Source organism: Electrophorus electricus, chromosome 5 (genome assembly GCF_041902795.1).
Source record: "Electrophorus electricus isolate QZ-2024a chromosome 5, ASM4190279v1, whole genome shotgun sequence".
NCBI classification, from domain to species: domain Eukaryota; kingdom Metazoa; phylum Chordata; class Actinopteri; order Gymnotiformes; family Gymnotidae; genus Electrophorus; species Electrophorus electricus.
This window is the reverse complement of record NC_137501.1, coordinates 11,250,001-11,271,790: the sequence shown is the minus strand read 5'-3', so window position 1 is coordinate 11,271,790 and position 21,790 is coordinate 11,250,001. Positions and strand designations below refer to the sequence as shown.

General features: G+C 43.3%; 2 protein-coding genes across 6 annotated transcripts in view; one reads left to right on the top strand and one right to left on the bottom strand.

Annotated features, from left to right (window-relative positions):
• Positions 1-64: 64 nt before the first annotated feature.
• Positions 65-19,611, bottom strand: crmp1 (collapsin response mediator protein 1). Of its 2 annotated transcripts, none has more exons than XM_027025973.3 (14): positions 19,031-19,611; positions 17,296-17,384; positions 14,528-14,712; positions 13,665-13,829; positions 13,291-13,352; positions 13,061-13,141; positions 12,888-12,956; positions 12,646-12,766; positions 12,194-12,350; positions 11,509-11,650; positions 10,550-10,720; positions 3,637-3,816; positions 3,019-3,184; positions 65-1,069 (listed from the first exon to the last, which is right to left on the bottom strand). In XM_027025973.3, the coding sequence occupies exons 1-14, from the start codon at positions 19,388-19,390 to the stop codon at positions 978-980; spliced, it is 2,040 nt and encodes a 679-aa protein (XP_026881774.3). In that variant the 5' UTR covers positions 19,391-19,611; the 3' UTR covers positions 65-977. The 2 variants fall into 2 exon arrangements, with proteins under 2 accessions (XP_026881774.3, XP_026881775.3); XM_027025974.3 differs by lacking the exon at positions 19,031-19,611 and adding an exon at positions 18,552-18,792.
• Positions 19,612-20,561: 950 nt separating this feature from the next.
• The window catches only part of wfs1a (Wolfram syndrome 1a (wolframin)), a 21,249-nt gene continuing 20,020 nt past the window's right edge, over positions 20,562-21,790 (top strand). For all 4 annotated transcript variants that reach the window (XM_081714174.1, XM_081714175.1, XM_035529683.2 and 1 more), the window contains exons 1-2: positions 20,562-20,697; positions 21,398-21,787. In XM_081714174.1, the coding sequence (XP_081570300.1) occupies positions 21,403-21,787 (385 nt within the window). In that variant the 5' untranslated portion in view covers positions 20,562-20,697; positions 21,398-21,402. The remainder of the gene's footprint in view (positions 20,698-21,397; positions 21,788-21,790) is intronic.

Genomic DNA, 21,790 nt, shown 5'->3' with positions numbered 1-21,790 from the left:
TTAGTACACAATGGACCTTATTAAAACAAAAATATCAAGCTATAAAATGGCCAAAAACTTTAGAGTGATTTAGCACATAAATATATTAATAGACACATAAATATATCAGTAGAAATAATTCACCATATTTGAGTAATAACATTGAAAATGACTTCATGCAGGACGTCATCAATTTTAAGAACATAAATTGTACTGATGTTACAAATATTGCAGAATATTTCAGTGCAGACAGAATACAATAGGTGGACAGATTTTTAGGGTGCGTTTTAGGTCCCTGACAGACATTTATATTAAGTGATAAGTCAGTGGGGTTTAAAAGTGATGCCAGACCTGCACACAACACCACCTCCTTTCATGTCAAATACATGAAAGAAAAATGATCACGTGTCAGTGATAATCCTGCAGTTGTCTGATAGAGGGAGCACCAGTTTGAGAAACATCAGTAACGCCTGACCATTGAGGACAATTAAACATCTGTACATTAAAACACATGTCACATGGTCACACCAGTTCAACTACACATAAACTATGGCCTGGAGTTCTAAAGTCTCCTCTCTCTGACCTGACGACCAACATAGTATCAGTGTAGTAGAGCATTTTGTGAGAGCCTGGAGGAAGTGAGCACACGTCACTCAGTCAGTAAACAAATCCAGACATAGGAATCACACACTGACTGTACAGGAATCCAGAAGGAAAATTTATAGCAATACGACAGTGGATCAGAGTTCAGAATGCAAAGTCAGACAATTAGCTGGATATGCAAAGCCAACAAACCACACGTGCGCGCGCGCACACACACACACACACACACACACACACACACACACACACACACACACACACACACACACACACACACACACACACACACACACACACACACACACACACACACACACACACACACACACACACACACAAACACAAACACAGAGTAGCGCATACACACAAACACAGAGTAGCGTGGAACTTCAGTTTCAGCCAAGGCTGGTGATGTTGGACCGGCCACCAGGGGGTGCTACAATACGATGGCTGGAACGCCTTGGAACGTTGTCATCAACCTGCGCCCCTAAACATTCAGAATGAAAATTTAATGTGCATTTCAACACTCACATATTTAATGGAGCTGCATATAAGATTATTACAATGGTCAAATCAGCTAAATCCTTCATAAAAATCTGTTTCTATAACTGCATTTTTAAAGAACCCATATTTCTACTGACTTTTGTGTGTTTTTATCCGTTATTTGTTATGAACACCACAAATGCACTGACCAGTCAGAAAAGGTTGAGTTAGTGTCAAAGCTTTTGTCTTGATAAAGGCTTTTCTCGAGGTCAGACGATCTGCAGGAACCGTTACATGGAAGGTGTGATTTGAACATCCTCGTATCTACTATGTTCAAATGATGACTTTGGTCTGTCTGAGAAAGAGGACTGATGTGGAGTCCAAATGTGTGTGTTCTCTGTTCCACAACTGTGTTTCTGGAGTAACAGTTTGCAATGTGCATGACAGGAGGCATACATTTGTTTTAAAACGTTTACGTCACACAAACGGTCTACGATGCAGTCAGAAAGCTATGTTACTCCCTAGTGTTTCAGATCAGTACTGCACACCCTATTACATCATGGCCCCTAGGGAAGCATAGGATTATATTAATAACATTATATCAATAATTTTGTGACTCTAGGGAAGCATAGGACTGTATTAAATTAATTTCAGATAACATAAAATGCACAATAAAATTGTACTGTCTAGTTATGTTCACTCAATTAGTTTGCCTCTTGGGGTAATTGCAATGACATTTACCGTTATCGGAATGTTGACATTAATCTGTACTAGCAAAATGACATTGATCCAGATTAGAATGACATTGGTCTATATTATAATGAAGACATTGTTCTAGATTACATTGATGGCATTGTTCTAGATGAGAATAAAGTTGGTTTATATTGACATTGATCTAGATTACAATGATGACATTGTTTGAGATTACAATGATGATATTGATATAGATTAGAATGATGAAAATTAATATCATAACCAAACCCTAACCACAAACCTAACCCTAACCATAACCCTAACCCTAACCCCAAACCTAATATTAATCCCAACCCTAACCCTAACCTTAATCCTCACCACAACCCTAACCCTAGCCCCAAGCATAATGCTAACCCCATCCCTAAACCCTAAATCCTAACCCCAACCACAACACTAACCCCAACCCCAACCCTAACCCCAAACCTAATCCTAACCCCAATTTAACCCCAAATTTAACCCTAATTCCAACCCCAACCCTATCCCTGAACCTAACCCTAACCCTACCCTAACCCCAACCCTAACACTAACCCTCTGGAAGCAGCCTGTCTCTCAGCACACCTGCTGATAAATGTGTTGGTCTGGATAAAACCATGTTGTTTATAGGAACTGTATAAAGACAAGTCTGTTCTGCTTTCAGGAGCTTTTTAAAAGACCAGTCTGCTCATTGTCCCATTTTCATGCACAATATCATAGTCTGCCTGTACAGCTGCACACACCCCTCACCCCAAAAATGCAGACTCTGTTGTACATGTGTATATTTATTGATACAAAAACAAAATATGCGATACTGCCTGAAGTGCAAAATGTTGTGAGAATGCTGCATTATAGACAGTGGTCTGATCTAAGCATTCATATGTCTGAATCTACCTCAAAAATGCCAACTAAATCCAGTTACATTCATGTCATTTAGCTGATGCTTTAATACAAAGCAATTTACAGTCATGACTGAACACAACTTGAGGGTTAAAGGTCTTGCTCAGGGGCCCAACAGTGGCAAATTGGCAGTGGTAGAGCTTGAACCAGCAACTCTCTGATTACAACTCAAGTACCTTAACCACTGAGTTACCACTGCTCTAATTCTATAGCACTCTGGGTCAGACTAATAGCAAAACACTGGTGTGTAAATGAAGTGCGCGAACGTAGTGGGCGCCTCATGTTCTGTCATTAAAATCATGCCCATTTAATCTAATTTTCACTTACCTGATAGGCTGAAGTTGGACTGATGCAGGTTTCTGATTGGTGGAGGCTGATGGGATGTGGGTGAGGTCTTGGCAGATGGGGCAGGGGTTATGTATTTGGGTGTGGCTGGGACATCATAGACAGGACCATCATATACACCACGTGAAACTCCCTGCCTGCAGGTCATCTGCAAAAAACAAAGGCCCTTTTAGAGCAACTGATCCCTCACACACAGAACACTGAACTTACCCTAACCCTAACCCTTACCCTAACCCTAATTCTTAACCTGGCCCTAATCCTAACCCCAATCCTTACCCCGACCCTACCCTAACCCTACTCTAACCCTAATCCTTACTGTGACCCTACCCTAACCTTAGCCAGGATCTCAGTAGCTTCAGAGGAGTCAGAGACAGGAGAAGCTGCCAGGCCCTCTGTCAGCAGGGTGTTCTTATCCTAACTCACACCTACAACTTCTCCAACAGTACAGTATAATATTAAGGTTAGGGTAGGAGTGTTACATTAATGTAACACTTTAGTTTATCATAAAAATATTTTCAATATGCTACAGAGTTCACACCTTTAGATTCAGTTTGCCTTTTTTGCCATTTTAAAAGTAGGCAACAGATTTTTCTCAGAGACCTTGTTGCGGATGCTGATGCGTTGGTAGGCAACATCAGGGAATGGTTGCCGGGGAATAAACCGACCGGTACCCTGCTGCATATTCAGATTCCCATCTTCATACACAATCCGACCCTGACTGACAACAAGGACTGGACCACCTCGACACTCCAAGCCCTCAAAGATATTATACTCCAGAGCCTAGCCAGAGAGATAGAGAGAGAGAGAAAGGCACAGAGAGAGCAAGAGAGTTAGAGAGAGAGAGAGTCACGATAAACTTTATTAATCAATTACAATAGACAGACAAACACACCGGTCGGTTTTACAATTACAAAAACAGAAAGAAAATTTCTTTTCACTCAAAAAATTACCAAAAAACACCCCCTCTTTTTCACAGAACATTGTAACTCCAAATATTTTCAAAAGTAGTCAAATCAATCATGCTACTTATGCCACAATGCAGACACTCAGGACTCTCAGCTGGGTTTGAAACAAACTAAAGCATTAACTGCTACTATACCATGTAAAATTCTCCACTATAAATCACCGTCAAAAGTGGTTTATAGAATGTTCTTGGGGCTGGACTGAACTCTTCCCCCACAGCAAGTTTTTTTGCACCAGTGGGTGTGACCCTGTCATTTACTTTATATTTATTTAATACTTTAACACAGGCTCTATAGAAGGTCTTGCCAGATGCCTCCTCTAAAGCCATGTTCTCAACTCCAGGCTTTCACAGTTCCCAAGGTGTAACGCTGCTGCTAGCCCAAGTGTGGCAGGGCATGGGGCAGGACGCACAGACTCCCTTGACGGTGTGAAACATATAATAACATTAGACATATACAACAAGGGTGGCACTCACACATAACACTGATGGAAAACATGACTGTACACTTAACGTGAAACATAAAAAACCTTCGCATTTATAACAGACTATACAAAACAATGTTATGGCTATAATGGTCAGAATTAACACAGATGTAGCGACAACGACCAATAGACAGACAAACATTAAACCCTGCGCAGGTGTGTGCAATCCCAGAAGGCGTGGTTACAAAACACATGTGAATCCCCCTGTACGTGGTGGGCCGTACTACGTAACTCGTGGGGGGAGGAGCATTCTGTAACACAAGTTCTGGTGGTAATGACAGCATAGGACTACTACCACTGTAGGTAGGGTTAGACTTGAGCAGAACATGCTCTTCCTCTGTCAAGGTAAATCTCCACTGTGGTAGAAGTTGTGACATGAAACACAGACATTACATTCAAGTGGGTGGCTACTCCATCCACATCACCCAGCTCAGAACCCGAAAGGGTTACCAAATTCCCTAGAGTCCACAAAGAATTCAGTGCTGGAGACAATCCATTAGTAATATTCAGGAGGTCTCCTCCAAACAAAGGTTCTTTCAGGAGACAACACCTGAAACTCTCCCACTGCAGAATCATGAAAAAATAAAAAAAGTTTCTTGTTAACCGTTTCATGTTCGTGTTAATGTTCGTAATTCTTGTGAGTGCTGTTATCTTTTTGTGTTTATGTAAATAAATGTACACCCCAGTAGCTGGAGTCTGTGGGTACTGCCCCTCGCCCTGCGGCACTCAGGCCACCACGCGTTACACTAATCAGTGCTTGGAGTTGATCACAGTTTCTGTTTTGTTTGTCTACCTTCTTTTTGAGGATTGAACAAAGGTTTTCAACAGGATGGAGATCTGGCCATGGAACCAAAATTTCTGATTTGTTCACCAAGCCACGTGGTTATCACTTTTGCCTTGTGATATTGTGCTCCATCATGCTGGAAAAAGCATTGTTCATCACCAAATTGCTCCAGGATCATTGGGAGAAGTTGCTCTTGGAGGATGTTTGATACCATTCATGGCACTGCTCTTAGGAAAACCTTTTAGCAAACCCAGTCCCTTGGTTGAGAAGCAATCCCACACATGAATGGTCTCAGGATACCTCACTGTTGGCATGACACAGGACTCATGGTAGTGCTCACCTTTTCTTCACCGGACAATCATTTGTCTAGATGTCCCAAACAGTCTGATGGGGGCTTCATCAAGAAAAATAACTTTACCCCAGTCTTCTGCAGTCCAATCCCTATACTTCCTGCAGAATGTCAGTCTGTGCTTGATGTTTTTCTTGGAGAGAAGTGACTTTTTTGCTGCTCTTCTTGACACCAAGCCATCCTCCGGAAGCTTTTGCCTCACTGTGCATGCAGGTGTATTCAGACCTGCCTTCTGCCATTCCTGAACAAACTCTGCACTGGTGGTGACCTGATCCCGTAGCTGCATCCGCTTTAGGAGATGGTCCTGGCACTTGCTTGACTTTCTTGGGTGCCCTGAAGCCTTCTTCACTGAAATTGAACCTCTCTCCTTGAAGTTCTTGATGATTTGATAAATGGTTGAATTAAATCAGCTGCCTTGTCCTTGTCAACACTTTCTCCTGAGAAGATCACTGAAATGATGTTAGCAGGCCATTTTGTGGCAGGGCTGAAATGCAGTGGCTGGAATGCAATGATTTTTGGGATTAAGTTCATCATTTTCATGGCAGGGAATGACTTTGCAATGAATTGCAATTCATCTGATCACTCTTCACAATCTAGAGTTAATGCAATTTGCCACCATAAAAACTGAAGCAACAAATTTCAAAACCTGTCCCTTGTAATATAGTTGAGGCCGTATCCAGTTCCATTTGTCAGGTTGACCTTTAACTTTCTCTAACAATTTGTCCCAGTTTTTCTGTGTACCAGAAAGACTCCCATATATTTAACACCTTCCTAACCTAGGTCAACCCCTGTCCCACGTGACCAGCTTCCCACCAGTAAGACTTCACTTTTATTCCAGTTCACCTTATCTGAGGAAATTTTATCAAACTGTTCCACTGTGCTGAGGTCATCAACACCAGCTTTGGCTTTAAGCTTCACAATAACATCATCAGCATATGCAGACAATAAACTTTGTGAGATAAAATCAAAGTCTGGTAAAGCAAACCCAGAGATAACCCTCCTTATCCTGTGTAAGAAGAGTCCTATAGCTAAACCTATAACATTCCAGAATGGGCTCAACCCTACCTTCTGCCCCTGAAAGCAGTACTCAGACAGTGGTTAACTTTCAGCATCACATGACAGGGCCCTGATCTTGGCTATGAGACCAGTACTGAAACCAAAGGCTACTACTATCAAAAACCTTCTCTTGGTCCATAGAAATCAGACCAGTATCCAAGCCCAATAACTTTGAGACTTCCAAAAGATTCTGAATAAAGTTCTACTGTCAAAAATTTGCTGGCATACAGCAGGTCTGGTCAGGATGAATCACCTGGCCATCACCATTTTCAGCCTGATGGCCAAGGCTTTTGAAAGCAACTTATAATCACAACAGAGCAAAGGAACAGGTCTCCAATTTCTCAGTTCCTGTGAATCTCCTTTCTTAGGCAGCAAAGTCAGAACTGCCCGCAGCCTGGTGGCAGCCTCCCTGTCATGAGACAGTTCATAACCTCCACTATTTCCTCTCTGACCACTGACCAGAAGGCTTTATAAAACTCCAGTCACTGTCTATCAATACCTGGAGCTCTCCCACCCTACATAGCTTTAAGGACATCCTGCACCTCTACCATGCACAGTGGTCCCTCCAGGATGAGTCCCTCCAGCATGAGTCCCTCCAGGCCGTGCCCCTCCAGGATGAGTCCCTCCAGGATGAGTCCCTCCAGGCCGTGCCCCTCCAGGATGAGTCCCTCCAGGCCGTGCCCCTCCAGTCCATGTCCCTCCAGGCTGTGCCCCTCCAGTCCATGTCCCTCCAGGCTGTGCCCCTCCAGTCCATGTCCCTCCAGGCTGTGTCCCTCCAGGCTGTGCCCCTCCAGGCTGTGCCCCTCCAGTCCATGTCCCTCCAGGCTGTGCCCCTCCAGGCTGTGTCCCTCCAGGCCGTGCCCCTCCAGGATGAGTCCCTCCAGGATGAGTCCCTCCAGGCCGTGCCCCTCCAGGCCGTGCCCCTCCAGGATGAGTCCCTCCAGGCTGTGCCCCTCCAGTCCGTGCCCCTCCAGGCCGTGCCCCTCCAGGATGAGTCCCTCCAGTCCATGTCCCTCCAGGCTGTGCCCCTCCAGGCTGTGTCCCTCCAGGCCGTGCCCCTCCAGGATGAGTCCCTCCAGGCTGTGCCCCTCCAGGCCGTGCCCCTCCAGGCCGTGTCCCTCCAGGATGAGTCCTTCCAGGCCGTGCCCCTCCAGGATGAGTCCCTCCAGGCTGTGCCCCTCCAGTCCATGTCCCACCAGGCTGTGCCCCTCCAGGCTGTGCCCTTCCAGGCCGTGCCCCTCCAGGATGACTCCCTCCAGGCTGTGCCCCTCCAGGCCGTTAGTGACGCTATAAATATACTGCTGGCACAGCTGTTTTATTGCAGCTCTGCCAAGATCCCAAAACTAGATGATTTGGTTGCCATGATCTCACCGACAAAACAGCAAATACTTTATGAAAGTGTGCATCAGCTAGCAAAGTTGCATTAAAATGCCAATATGAAGTCCCAGGCTTGATCTAACTCAGCCCCATTACACAGTGAACTGTGCTATGATCAGATCTGGTAATTCAAACACATTAAGATGGTGTTTAAAGTTAAAGTACACTGCCTGGCCAAAAAAAAGGTCACCACCTGCATTTAACTAAGCAAATAGGTAAGAGCCTCCCATTGGATAATTACTGCATGAGTGATTATGTTTCAGCTGGCAACAAGTTATTTAACCTTAACTGATGCAGTGAATAGCTTCTTATTTGTTAAACAACCATGTCGAAAGACACATCCTGTCGTCGTGGAAAAAATGTTAATCTGTTTCAGAATGGTCAAATTATTGGCATGCATCAAGCAGAGAAAACATCTAAGGAGATTGCTGAAACTACTAAAATCAGGTTAAGAACTGTCCAATGCATTATTAAAAAGTGGAAGGACAGTGGGGAAACATCATCTTCGAGGAAGGAATGTGACCGGAAAAAAATCTTGAATGATCATGATCAGCGATTAGTTAAACGTGTGGTGAAATCAAATCTTAGAAAAACAGTAGAACTCAGGGATATGTTTAATAGTGAAAGTAAGAGCATTTCCACACGCACAATGCAAAGGGAACTCAAGGGATTGGGACTAAACAGCTTTGTAGCCTTAAGAAAACCACTTGTCAGTGAGGCTAACCGGCAAAAACGGCTTCAATTTGCTAGGGAGCATAAAGATTGGACTCTGGAGCAATGGAAGAAGGTCATGTGGTCTAATGAGTCCAGATTTACCCTGTTCCAGAGTGATCAGGGTAAGAAGAGAGGTGGCTGAAGTGATGCACCCATCATGCCTAGTGCCTACCGTACAAGCCTGTGGGGGCAGTGCCATGCTCTGCGGTTGCAGTTGGTCAGGTCTAGGTTCAGCAACGTTATGTGCCCAATATACTGAATGACCAGGTTATTCCATCAATGGATTTTTTCTTCCCTGATGGCATGGGCATATTCCAAAATGACACTGCCAGGATTCATCGGGCTCAAATTGTGAAAGAGTGGTTCAGGGAGCATAAGACATCATTTTCACACATGGATTGGCCACCACAGAGCCCAGACCTGAACCTCATTGAGAATCTTTGGGATGTGCTGGAGAAGACTTTGCGCAGTGGTCCAAATCTCCCATCATCAATCCAAGATCTTGGGGAAAAATTAATGCAACTCTGGACAGAAATAAATGTGACATTGCAGAAACTTGTGGAAACAATGCCACAGCGAATGCGTGCCGTTATCAAAGCTAAAGGTGGTCCAATGGAATATTAGAGTATGTGACTTTTTTTTTGGCCAGGCAGTGTAGTTTAATCAACTGAATTACGAGAGGCAACATGAGGTTCTGAACGACTCCTATCTAAATTTGATTATGTACAATTCAAATCTCCAGCTACAATTAAATAATTATCACCTTTACAACCAGTTATCACATCACACAACGTATCTAAAAAAAGGTCTCTCGTTCCCACTACCAGTGCATGCACACACAATAATAAAAGCACACCCCTGCATGTGGTACAGCCACACCCATACATGATAGCCACGCCCCACACATGGTACAGCCACACCCCCACACATGACACAGCCACGCCCCCACACATGGTCCTATGTGACTAGGGAAGGGTTTGCCTTCCCTCTCTCTGAGCCAGTCTGCTTCATTCTGCTCATCGCTATGAGTTTCTTGAAGAACTCTAAAGTTTGATTAGTTGCAATAGCTGTGCTCTTTTATTCTATAAGATATGCTTGTTTATAGCACTTATCATTGTTTAAAATAGACCTTATGTATTTCGTACTTCTAGGTATCAGCATTCATCCTTGTATTCTACAGTATTCTAGTTCTTTGGTATGTTTAATTCTAACCTACTATACTGTACTTGGAAATATTCTATGAGTAAATGACAAAGCACTTTTGTAAGTCGCTCTGGATAAGAGCGTCTTCTAAATTCCATAAATGTAAATGTATTAATATTAATATTAATTAATATTATTGCTGTCCACCACTGCACAGGGTCTACAGCAGAACCTAAACCACCTGGAGCAGTACTGCCAGACCTGGGCCCTGAACCTGCTGGACTACTACTGCCACACCTGGGCCCTGGACCTGCTGGACTACTACTGCCACACCTGGGCCCTGGACCTGCTGGACTACTACTGCCACACCTGGGCCCTGGACCTGCTGGACTACTACTGCCACACCTGGGCCCTGGACCTGCTGGACTAGTACTGCCAGACCTTGGCCTTGGCAGAGAGCCCTCAGTGACCACCGCATGTTTGAGACAAAACAAAACAAAGCATGACAGACTGCACAGTTTCATAGAGACTGTCACTGAGGGACTGAAGGCTGTAAACTGAATAATGTGTGCAGAATCGACACAATACTGCAGACACAATACACTGTAATTTATACATTTTATAGAATGTGCATTTGGTTATACCGACTGCTGGAGTTTGGCAGTGATGGTCTTAGCCTTGTCTGGATCCCAGATAACAATGTCTGCATCTGAGCCCACAGCAATCCTTCCTTTCCGTGGGTACAGGTTGAAGATTTTGGCTGCATTGGTGCTAGTCACAGCCACAAACTTGTTTTCATCCATTTTTCCAGTTGCCTGAATGTAGCAGAAAAAGAAGACATGAGGACGGCAGATGCAGGATGAGTGTTACACCCACAATGTTTTATAACCCTAACCCTAATACCTAACCCCAATCCCTAACTCTAACCCTAACCTTAATCCCTAACCCTAACCCTCCAGTGTTTTATAACCTTAACCCTAATACCTAACCCCAATGCCTAACTCTAACCCTAACCTTAATCCCTAACCCTAACCCTCCAGTGTTTTATAACCTTAACCCTAATACCTAACCCCAATGCCTAACTCTAACCCTAACTTTAATCCCTAACCCTAACCCTCCACAGTGTTTTATAACCATAATCCTAATCCCTAACCCCAATCCCTAACTCTAACCCTAACTTTAATCCCTAACCCTAACCCTCCACAGTGTTTTATAACCTTAACCCTAATACCTAACCCCAATCCCTAACTCTAACCCTAACCTTAATCCCTAACCCTCCACAGTGTTTTATAACCCTAACCCTAATACCTAACCCCAATCCCTAACTCTAACCCTAACCCTAATCCCTAACCCTAACCCTCCAGAGTGTTAAATAACCCTAACCCTAAACCCCAACTTCTGAACCTAACCCTAACTCTAAACCCTAAACCCTAACCCCTAACCTAAACCCTAACCAAGGATTTGGAGGTCGCTGAGAAAAGCTCCAGATTGGTCTGTGTGTGCATGCGTGTGTGTGCATGAGTGTGTGTGCATGAGTGTGTGTATGTGCGTGTGTGTGTGTATGTGCGTGTATATGTGCGTGTATATGTGCGTGTGTGTGTACCACAGTCTTGTCCCAGACGAAGGCCATGCGCTCCTCCACTCCGTTGGTTCCGTGTGGAATTAAGGTGAAGTCATCCTTCCCCATGGCCTTCTGAGCAGTGCTGTACGCACAGTGCCCACTGCCCACTACCTGCAGGTCCCCACTGCAAACATGCCGCTCCATTATAGAGCTTACATCACCACTGCTTGTGTGTGTGTGTAAGAGGGTGTATGAGGGTGTATATGTATCTGTGTAAGGGGGTGTGTATTTATCTGTATATAAGCATGTGAGCGTGTGTATGTATCTGTGTGAGAAAGCCAATGGGAGGGAATGTATATGTGTGCGTGTGCATGTGTATGTATCTTTCTGAGATACGTCTTTGACACCTACCATAATTCACTCTACTTATGATCTGGTGGACTCTGTAACCATAGCAACATAATCTGCAAACCTTTTCTATTTTTGGAAACTGGGGCAGAAGAAGTAACACTGTTCAGTGTGGGTGTGATAGACACACACACACATACACACACGCACACTCCACTACTCTACTGGCAAAGTAATACACACATACCCATATAGAAATTTCTCATCAAATGTAAGAGAGAGAGAGAGAGAGAGAGAGAGAGAGAGGGAGATGGGTTGGGGGGGGGGGGGGGGGGGTGTAGTCCTTCTTCTAACTGGAGCAGAGGTGTGGGTGTCTTACCAGGCCAGAAGGGAGTGGAGATGTTCGGGGGTGGTGGGGTCGGGGCTTAGGGGCGGAGCTGTCACATATGCAGCTGCCTTGGCCCAGTTCTTGTTCCAATAGTGTGAACCATCTGTGGCTATGCTGGCTGTGATTGGCTCACCAAATATTACAGAACCTGACAATAGAATATTGACCACTTTAATGTGAATACGATGGTGGCGGTCTAAATGTGAATACTACTATCATTGTGAACGCTGATGTGAATGTGAACGCCGGTGTGAATGTGAATACTAGTGTCATTGTAAATGCTGATGTGAATGTGAATGCTGGTATGAACGCTGGCGTGAACGTGAATAAAAGTGTGAATGTGAATGCTGGTATGAACGCTGGTGTGAACGTGAAGAAAAGTGTGATTGTGAATGCTGGTGTGAACGCTGGCGTGAATGTGCACAGTTGCCAGGAGACACCACCTTTCCTGCGTGCCCGGCTCACTGTGTCAGCTGCACTCTTGCTCATCACACGGCTGATGTAGATGGGGCTGTTGGCTCGGTTACCGATGGTGATGGCACGAAACACTGCCTCTGCCTCTAACTAACACATTGAGCCAATCACAGCGTGTTAGGCTCCTCATATGTGTCTCTAATTGGTTAAAAATTGTGTATGCTAAGACGTTCATTGGTTAATTAGTGAATTGAATTGAACTGAATCCCACCTCTTCTGGGCGGCTGAGAGGATGGCCCTCTGGTCCAGTAATGCCCAGTCCCAAGATTCTTTTCTGCTCCTAAAACACACATTTATTTAGCTTAATATGAATCAAGAGTATTATCACAACTCTGCTGCACTACTGAAAAATTAAAGCCTCTTTATCTGAGCCTCAGCACCTACCTGAGCTATGAGATCTCCATTCTCAGCATGCACCAACACTACTGCGCCCAGTGCTTTCAGACACACAAACACCTCATACAGCTGAGAAACAGACACAAAGATACAATAAGCAGAGACAGGTAGACAGAGCAAGTGAGAAAGAGAGAGAAATATTATCATTATGAAATAATTAAATATAATATTATTATATAATAGTTTATTAACATGCATTATTTCTGTGTCTGTCTAACCTGACTGTCAGTCATCTGGTATACATCTTTGTAGGCCATGTACACTTGAAATGAGTTGATTCCTGTAAATGAGGGCATACAAAATGACAGAAGTGAGATGATTAACTGTTATTGATTCATAAAAAAAACTTCAGTTGTTTTTTGTTTATTCATAATCTTATAGTGGAGTAAGAAAGTAAGCAGGTCCCCAAAAAAGTGTATTAACACTTATTTAACATGATTTCATATTTTGACCACTTGTTGTTGTGTGTGTGTACCTATGTATTTGAGTCTGTTTGTATGTGTTTTGTGTGTGCGTATGGTTTTGTGCGCGCGTGTGTTTGTGTGTGTGTGATTGTGTGTGTGTGTGTGTGTGTGTGTGTGTGTGTGCCCACCTTTCTCCTGGACCAGCACCTCCACCTCGTCCCTCACCCCCTCATGCCACTGTGGAACATCCATGTGCAGGGAATAATCACAGCAGCACTTCCTGTCAGCCGCTTCCTGCCACAACTCAAAAGCCTGCAGGAGACTGTCGCCTGGCTGAGGGGTCACATGATCAACTGGCATACAGAGAGAGTTCAGAGAGATCAGAGAGAGGTGTTTCCTGAAGACTCAGTGCACTTTGGCCTTCATATGTCAATTCTAAAATTCAGCAACCTTTTACTGCAGCTGTGGCTGATGGAGATAATTCTTCTAATGAGTATTTGATTATAATTCATGCTGAGTTTGAAGGTGGTGAAATTGGTGCTGGCATGGGTGGTGGTGGAGCTGGTGATGAGTGAATAATGGCGGAGTTTGGGTGGGCATTGGTGGAGTTTGGGTGGATGATGGTGGAGTTGATGGATGAATTATGGTGGAGATAACGTGCGATGGTGGAGTTTGGGTGGGTGGTGATGGAGTTGATGGGTGAATTATGGTGGAGATGGCGTGTGCAGTGGTGGAGTTTGGGTGGATGATGGTGGAGTTGATGGGTGAATTATGGTGGAGATGGCGTGTGCAGTGGTGGAGTTTGGGTGGATGATGGTGGAGTTGATGGGTGAATTATGGTGGAGATGGCGTGTGCGGTGGTGGAGTTTGGGTGGATGATGGTGGAGTTGATGGGTGAATTATGGTGGAGATGGCGTGTGCGGTGGTGGAGTTTGGGTGGTTGGTGATTGAGTTGATGGGTGAATTATGGTGGAGATGGCATGTGTGGTGGTGGAGTTTGGGTGGGTGGTGATAGAGTTGTTAAAAGGTGGTGGTAGAGATTATGGCTCACTGATCATGGTGGTTCCTCCAGCTAGAGCAGCTTTGGTTCCCTGGTAAAAGTCATCTACAGGTGGGCTGCCCAGGTAAGCCTTATTCAGGCAGGTGTTCACATCGATGCCACCTGGGATCACCATTCGCCCATCAGCGTCCACCACCTTTACACCCCCAGGCACAATGAGATTCTCCCCCACCTGTCTGCAGGGCATTTACCCATGAAAACCATCACAGCTGCAGTACACGTCATATTTACAAATGACAAAATTAGTTCTATAGACAGAGTGGGTGTGGGTCAGTGAGAGTCTAAGGTGTGGGTATGTAGTCTGGTAGGTGTAGTCACTTCAAACAAGAAACCACTACAGAAAGAGAATGTAAGGCAAAAGAAAGCCAATGATAGATATGTAAATAAGACATTACTGCACAGAAACCCTCCAAATTATCCATGATCTATCATATAGAGAAAACTAAATTCTCTTATAGAGAAACTGGACATGCACTGGAACAGTACTTTTTAAATATAATTGTACATAGACTGCATATTAATAATATTTAAAACAATCCATATTAGATAACTTTACATACTCATGTCACACATGCAGATTTTTTCACTGCTTCCACAAGCACAACAGAAGCAAATCATTTTTTGTTAACTTGTGCCATGCTTTCTGAACCAATGGTAAAACCCTGATTTTGTCGTTTGGTCTAACGCTGTTTCTTTATTTCTGATCGGCTGTTTGAGTCATATAAAACTGGCAGACAGATTTTAACCTTCACTGCAAACAGAAGTGGCAGCTATTAGAGAAACTTTAAACAGCTTCACGAGTTTAAACTCACATCCACACAGTAACATTATGTGATTGCTGATTTATTGCTTTATATTTCTTTCACATTTCAAACTAAACTTACTGTTAATATTTTTGTTGCTTTCCTTATAAACATGTTTTATTAGCAGTTAGCCAGTGGCAGCTAATCTCCGTTAGCTTGGCTATAATTGGTCTCTTCACATTTTTTTTGGGTGCATTTTACATTTAAGAAATCTTTAGAAAAATTTTGAATGCATCATTTAATGATAAAAAAAAACAACCTACTTATCTTGGCAACACCACATCTGTTAGCTCCTCCACATCATATCAGACCCGTTTCTGCTGTTCCCCTGTAAAAGCAGCTCATGGCTTGGAGCAATTTCTCGCCATCGCGGTCAGTCTTGAAAGCTTTTCAAAAGTGCTCGTTTGGCAACACGGCATGCTTAAGTCTTAAGCATTAGAAGATATTTGCACATTTGTGATTTTTCTTTCTTTATCTGATATTTTGAGTAAGCCAGTGTCATCAGCTCTGCTGTCATCGTTTATGGTCAGCTGCAAGCCTTTTTAGCCTTTATGTGGTTTAAATACAAAGATGTCATCTAGCATTAGCTACCCTGCTAGCATTAATAGCTCACTAAATTAGCTTAGCACTTCTTGTCTTGATGATACAGCTGACAGTGTAATGTTTTATATTGGCCTATTTGATTAAATATTAATATATAAGATATGCATATATAAGACAACATTATAGGAACAATCTTAACATTATAGGAACATATCAGTTATATAATCTCCAAACATCTTTTCTGCTGGTCACTGTTTTTCTTTTTGAAGAACATCCACAGATCTTACTGTTGTTATCCAAGGCAGATCCATGATGCCCCAAACCTTCCACTGAGTTTCCAGTGAAAAGAGAAAGTTCACAATTCTACAGAACCACCTGGTGTTGTTAGACATGAAGAGTTCCTGATATACCCAAGGCAACGTTGTGTGTAAATCGCACATATGGACAGAGTGAAAATGATGAAATCTTAAATGACATCACATTCATCCAAAGGGGGTGGAAAGGGAGGTGATACGTTTGACGAGGTGGACAGTTGTCCCCAGGGTTTTGTTAACTGGGGGGGGGGGGGGGGGGGGGTTTACGAGGTGGACAGTTGTCCCCAGGGTTTTGTTAACTGGGGGGGGGGGTTGGGGGGTTTACGAGGTGGACAGTTGTCCCCAGGGTTTTGTTAACTGGGGGAGGGGGGGGGGGTTACGAGGGGGACAGTTGTCCCCAGGGTTTTGTTAACTGGGGGGGGGGGGGGGGTTTACGAGGTGGACAGTTGTCCCCAGGGTTTTGTTAACTGGGGGGGGGGGGGGGGGGGTTACGAGGTGGACAGTTGTCCCCAGGGTTTTGTTAACTGGGGGGGGGGGGTTACGAGGTGGACAGTTGTCCCCAGGGTTTTGTTAACTGGGGGGGGGGGGGGTTTACGAGGTGGACAGTTGTCCCCAGGGTTTTGTTAACTGGGGGGGGGGGGGGGGGGTTTACGAGGTGGACAGTTGTCCCCAGGGTTTTGTTAACTGGGGGGGGGGGGGGGTTACGAGGGGGACGGTTGTCCCCATGGTTCTGTTTAACTGGGGGTTGGCATTTTCTCCCTCCTCAAACCAAGTGCTGAATTTAATTCTGGCTATCAAACTATCAAACTATGACTAAAGACATGTTCACCCACTGTGTTTTACTGACACCCCCCAGGTAAAGCAGTCAAAAACTGAGGCTACACTTCACATAAAATATATTAAAATAAAAAATATCTAACAAAATTATATATATATATATATATATATATATATATATATATATATATATATATATATATATATATATATATATATATATATATATATATATATATATATATATATATATATATATATATATATATATAAAACAACTCATAACTGAACAGTCCCATTGTGACAAAACTACAACTCTTACTTAATAAGTCCGTCTTCCACATACACATCTGCATAGAAAGAGTGATCATCGTTAATTACTTTTCCTCCTTTGATCAGTAATCGCTCGCTCTAGGAGAGGGAGAGGGGGAGAAAGAAAGAGGGTGAGAGAGAGACAGAAACGAGTGAGAATACAGTCATCTGCAGCTATACCTATCCTTAACCTCTGCACAACACACTGAAATAAAAGGGTCAAAGCCCTGGTAACATCTTTTTTAAAAACGCACAAAATCATTTCAGCATTCATTATTCATTCCTTCAATCATTCGTTCATTCGTTCAACTGTGAATGAGAAACGGCTCTGTTTATGGGTGCGGTTTCACAACCGGAAAGAGTGTGAGTATTGTAGCATTTATCCTGAAGGACAGATGTCATGGTTATTTAGCATGCATTAAAGCATCTGCGTAATTCACAGATTTCTGGTGAAAATGGATAAACATTCAATTCACAGATGTCTGGGGTAAAATAAACATTAATAAACGCATTATGTTCACTGCGCTGCAGGAAAGGGTTTTGGGTAATACTGGATGACAGACTAAATCTCACAATAAAACGTCCTTTCTGCCTGACCGCCACCCCCTTTTCCAGAGTCTGGACAAGACGCTAGATCTTGTTGCGCCTCGTCTGCAATTACGTTATCTCCGTCTTATGTAATTATTACAAAACCGTACAAAATCAGAGGCGACATATAAAGATATAAGGAGATATCCCCCTTTCTCCGCACAGCCTAGCAATCAATATCTCTCTCTCTCTCTCTCTCTCTCTCTATCTCTCTCTCTCTCTCTCTCTCTCTCTCTCTCTCTCTCTCTCTCTCTCTATCTATCTATCTATCTATCTATCTATCTATCTATCTATCTATCTATCTATCTATCTATCTATCTATCTATCTATATATATATATATATCTATATCTATATCTATATCTATATCTATATCTATATATATATATATATATATATATATATATATGGTCTTGTCGTAGGCTACCTCAACGAAGTACACCTTACGTTTCCCCGCCTGTTGCTTAAATAAAAATGTCCCCCGTGCGCCTGCTCCATGGGCTGACTCGGTGCATAGCGCGCAGACGCGCTTGTTTTGTCACTCTGAAGCCAGAGCGCTTTACCCCTAAACATTGGAGAATATTCGCCTGCATCACTAAGAATTTAATCCTTGCTCGTTTCAGCGGGTGCGGAGGTTTGGAAGGTTTCACCGCAAAAGAGGATTCGTCTTACGTCTTACCGTCAAATGCGGTATATTCCTTTTCCCTTGGTAACCCGTCCCGGACATCCTCACACGAAATTCCAATATCTCGACCTCTAAGGCGGGATGACCGTTGAGCGCTCGGCCTTTTATGTGTTACTAACCCCGTTTACTGGATTTTGCTTGGTACCCGAAGGACGCAGGAACGCCTCTCGCGGGGTGAATGTGTGACTGTGCAGACGATTGTGCTCGTGTGTGTTCCACGAAGCGTCGCCACGCACACGTGGGTACCGTGGACAAAAAAAATAAATAAATAAATAAAAATAAAAAAAGAGCACCGGGTGTTTTATTCACTTAATGACTGGACCAGCTGTTGTCACGCCCATTATTCAGAAGAGGCCTGTTTGATTTCTTAAATTAAAGCAAAGACGTTAATGACTGTCAACTGAGTTATGTTAAGGTTCGTTTTTATACAGTTCATGCACACCCTACAAACTTGTACAACTTTACATGCTTACCTTCCCGTTATTTTCACAGTGAGAATGTTCTCTCTGTGACTGGTACGAGACGTCCACACTCGGCCGGCCGCTCGGAGAGGTGACCACTGAGTCGCTCCGCTTCTTGTGAGGTTCCCTGGCTGGCTCGCTGAAGTATTCCATATCTAACATCCGCTCTGTGCTGCAGCGCCTCGGGGCTCTATTCCCCTTTCTACCCAGCGCATATGAATCGAAATCTATGGTCTTGGTGTCGTACGCTCCCTCAACGGAGCTGAACATTCCGTGAGACTTTTGGCGTTTGTTTGATCCCGCAGATATGGACTTGGCCAGGTAGATCGGGAGCTCATCCTCCCGGTTCCACTGTCTCCTGCAGTCGGTCATCGGTAGCTGTCGCGTCTGATAAAATAAGAATACAATGGTTCAAGTCTTTTTTAAAGGTCGGACCAAGTTGGTAGAGACCACAGCGCGGGGCTGATGCTGTAAGTGATGCAGTGTTCTACTCTACGCGACGGTAGCGCGCCTCACGCTGTCTAGCCGCGCGCGTCCATGCGTCGGATCTGCCCTTCAGCTTTCTCTACTGTCTGCCCAGAAAACACTTCACTTCGAAGAATTTACTTTACATATAAGATTTTCGAAACCTAATATGCGCTACTGAAATCTGTGCTCCAGGGTGGACCGTGGCGTATTCCTGCTGTGCATGGTTATTGCGCTTCTGCCTGGAATGATGAGTTTGGGACAGTTTAAATGCCTCTACTAATATGCTAGCGCAAGGTTTAGCATTTTGCAGGCGCTGGCTGTTCATGGAGCGGTCACTGAAATTTTTTAAAAAGCGGCGTATAACGCAAAAATGCAGTTTAACATGGAAAACCGCTAATGACAATGCAAAACTAATACTTACAACGAAAAATGCTACTGATAACGTAAAACTGTTCTCACAATGCACAAAACACTGCACAAAACAGGCACGGGAATGCAAAACCAGGTTACAGCTCACAACGGAAAACCGGTACTCGGGCTGTGAAAGTTTTCGTTTTTAGAATATTTGTTCAAATAAATATTTCAAAGTGGTCAAACGAGACGCAGATTAGAAAAGCGGACTGCGTGGGCTGTGTACGTTTGTAGATTTATTTTACAGAACTGTGCGGCTTGTTCGACATGTATTTGTTCAGATTTGTTCAGCACTTTGGTCAGTGTTTATGTTTTCTTTGATGTCTTTGCTTTCTTATTAATTACTATATTATTTTTGACACTTACCCTTCAGTTAGCTATTATTTTTTAATTCTTGGTGATCCTGTGTGCGCGTGTTTACCTCACGAGCCCTAAATATATTGACTGTTTATATGTTTATATACAGTCTTTACTGTGATTACGTACACTCACACGTTACAATGTCTGAAGGTGGTGGATCTTAGAAATTCTAGCACCCACTAAGATCTAAGATGAGCCTTCAGGCATGGGAATATACGCATGACAGGAAAAGCCAATCAGATAGTTGACAGTTTGATTGACACTTTTGCCATCCAGTGATCGCGTTTCTGGCTGGAGATACAAACTCAGTCGCAGATGGCGCTCTATCAGCGCTTTCGATGTGATATATCTCTGAAACGTTCGGTTGAAATAAACTTATTGTGGATTTATAAACTCTTATAGCCAGGGGTTTTATATCAAACGTCTGTTCTTCCGAAAACGTGAGTAAGGTGTTAGATCTGTTTAAATTGGCTTTCTTTACAGACCGCTGTTATGCTCATTCTGATTGGTTTACTCATATAAATCTGATTTTAAAACTCTAACAGATAGTTAACACACCTGTACATAATACCTGCTTGCTATTTTTTTTTTATTGTAGACGTCAAATAAACGTGAAAGCATTTTTACGTTAATCTGAGGTCACCCTAAACTAAAGGGTCCGTCGTGCATGTTAGATACACACTACGCTGTCACTCAAACTCATATCCTTATTTGTTAGGCCTTTAAAAAGTGTCTTAAGCAAGGCAACACATCTGGGTCTCACTGAATGCTCAGAAAAATATATACAATTGACAATATAATGGAACAAGTATTCTTAAAGGGTTAACAGTGTTAATGGCTGTGTGCTGTAAAATATCGCCAAAACAATGGAAAACAAAGAAACAAAGGACAAGATATATATATATATATATATATATATATATATATATATATATATATATATATATATATATATATATATATATATATATATATATATATATATATATATATATATATATATATTAGTGAGAGAGCTCTAGTTAGAGCCTCAGTGGCCTGTTAGTTGTCAATAATACTGTGTGTGTGTGTGTGTGTGTGTGTGTGTAGGTCTGAAATATGCTCTATAAACTTGATTTATCTGGCTTTGCCTCTCCCCAGGTGAAATGGATGTAGGTGTCCCTGTCCCACTCTCTCCAGGAGGGACCTCTAACCCTAACACTAACCCTAACACTAACACTAACACTAACCCTAACCCTATCCCTAACCCTAACCCTATCCCTATCCCTATCCCTATCCCTATCCCTATCCCTAACACTAACACTAACACTAATCCTAACCCTAACCCTATCCCTAACACTAACACTAACCCTAATCCTAACACTAACCCTATCCCTATCCCTATCCCTATCTCTAACCCTATCCCTAACCCTAACCCTAACCCTAACCCTAACCCTAACCCTAACCCTAACACTAACACTAACACTAACACCAACCCTGTGGAGAGGGGGGGATCCCCTAGTGTCAACGTGTCTGCTGCACCCTCTCTCTGTA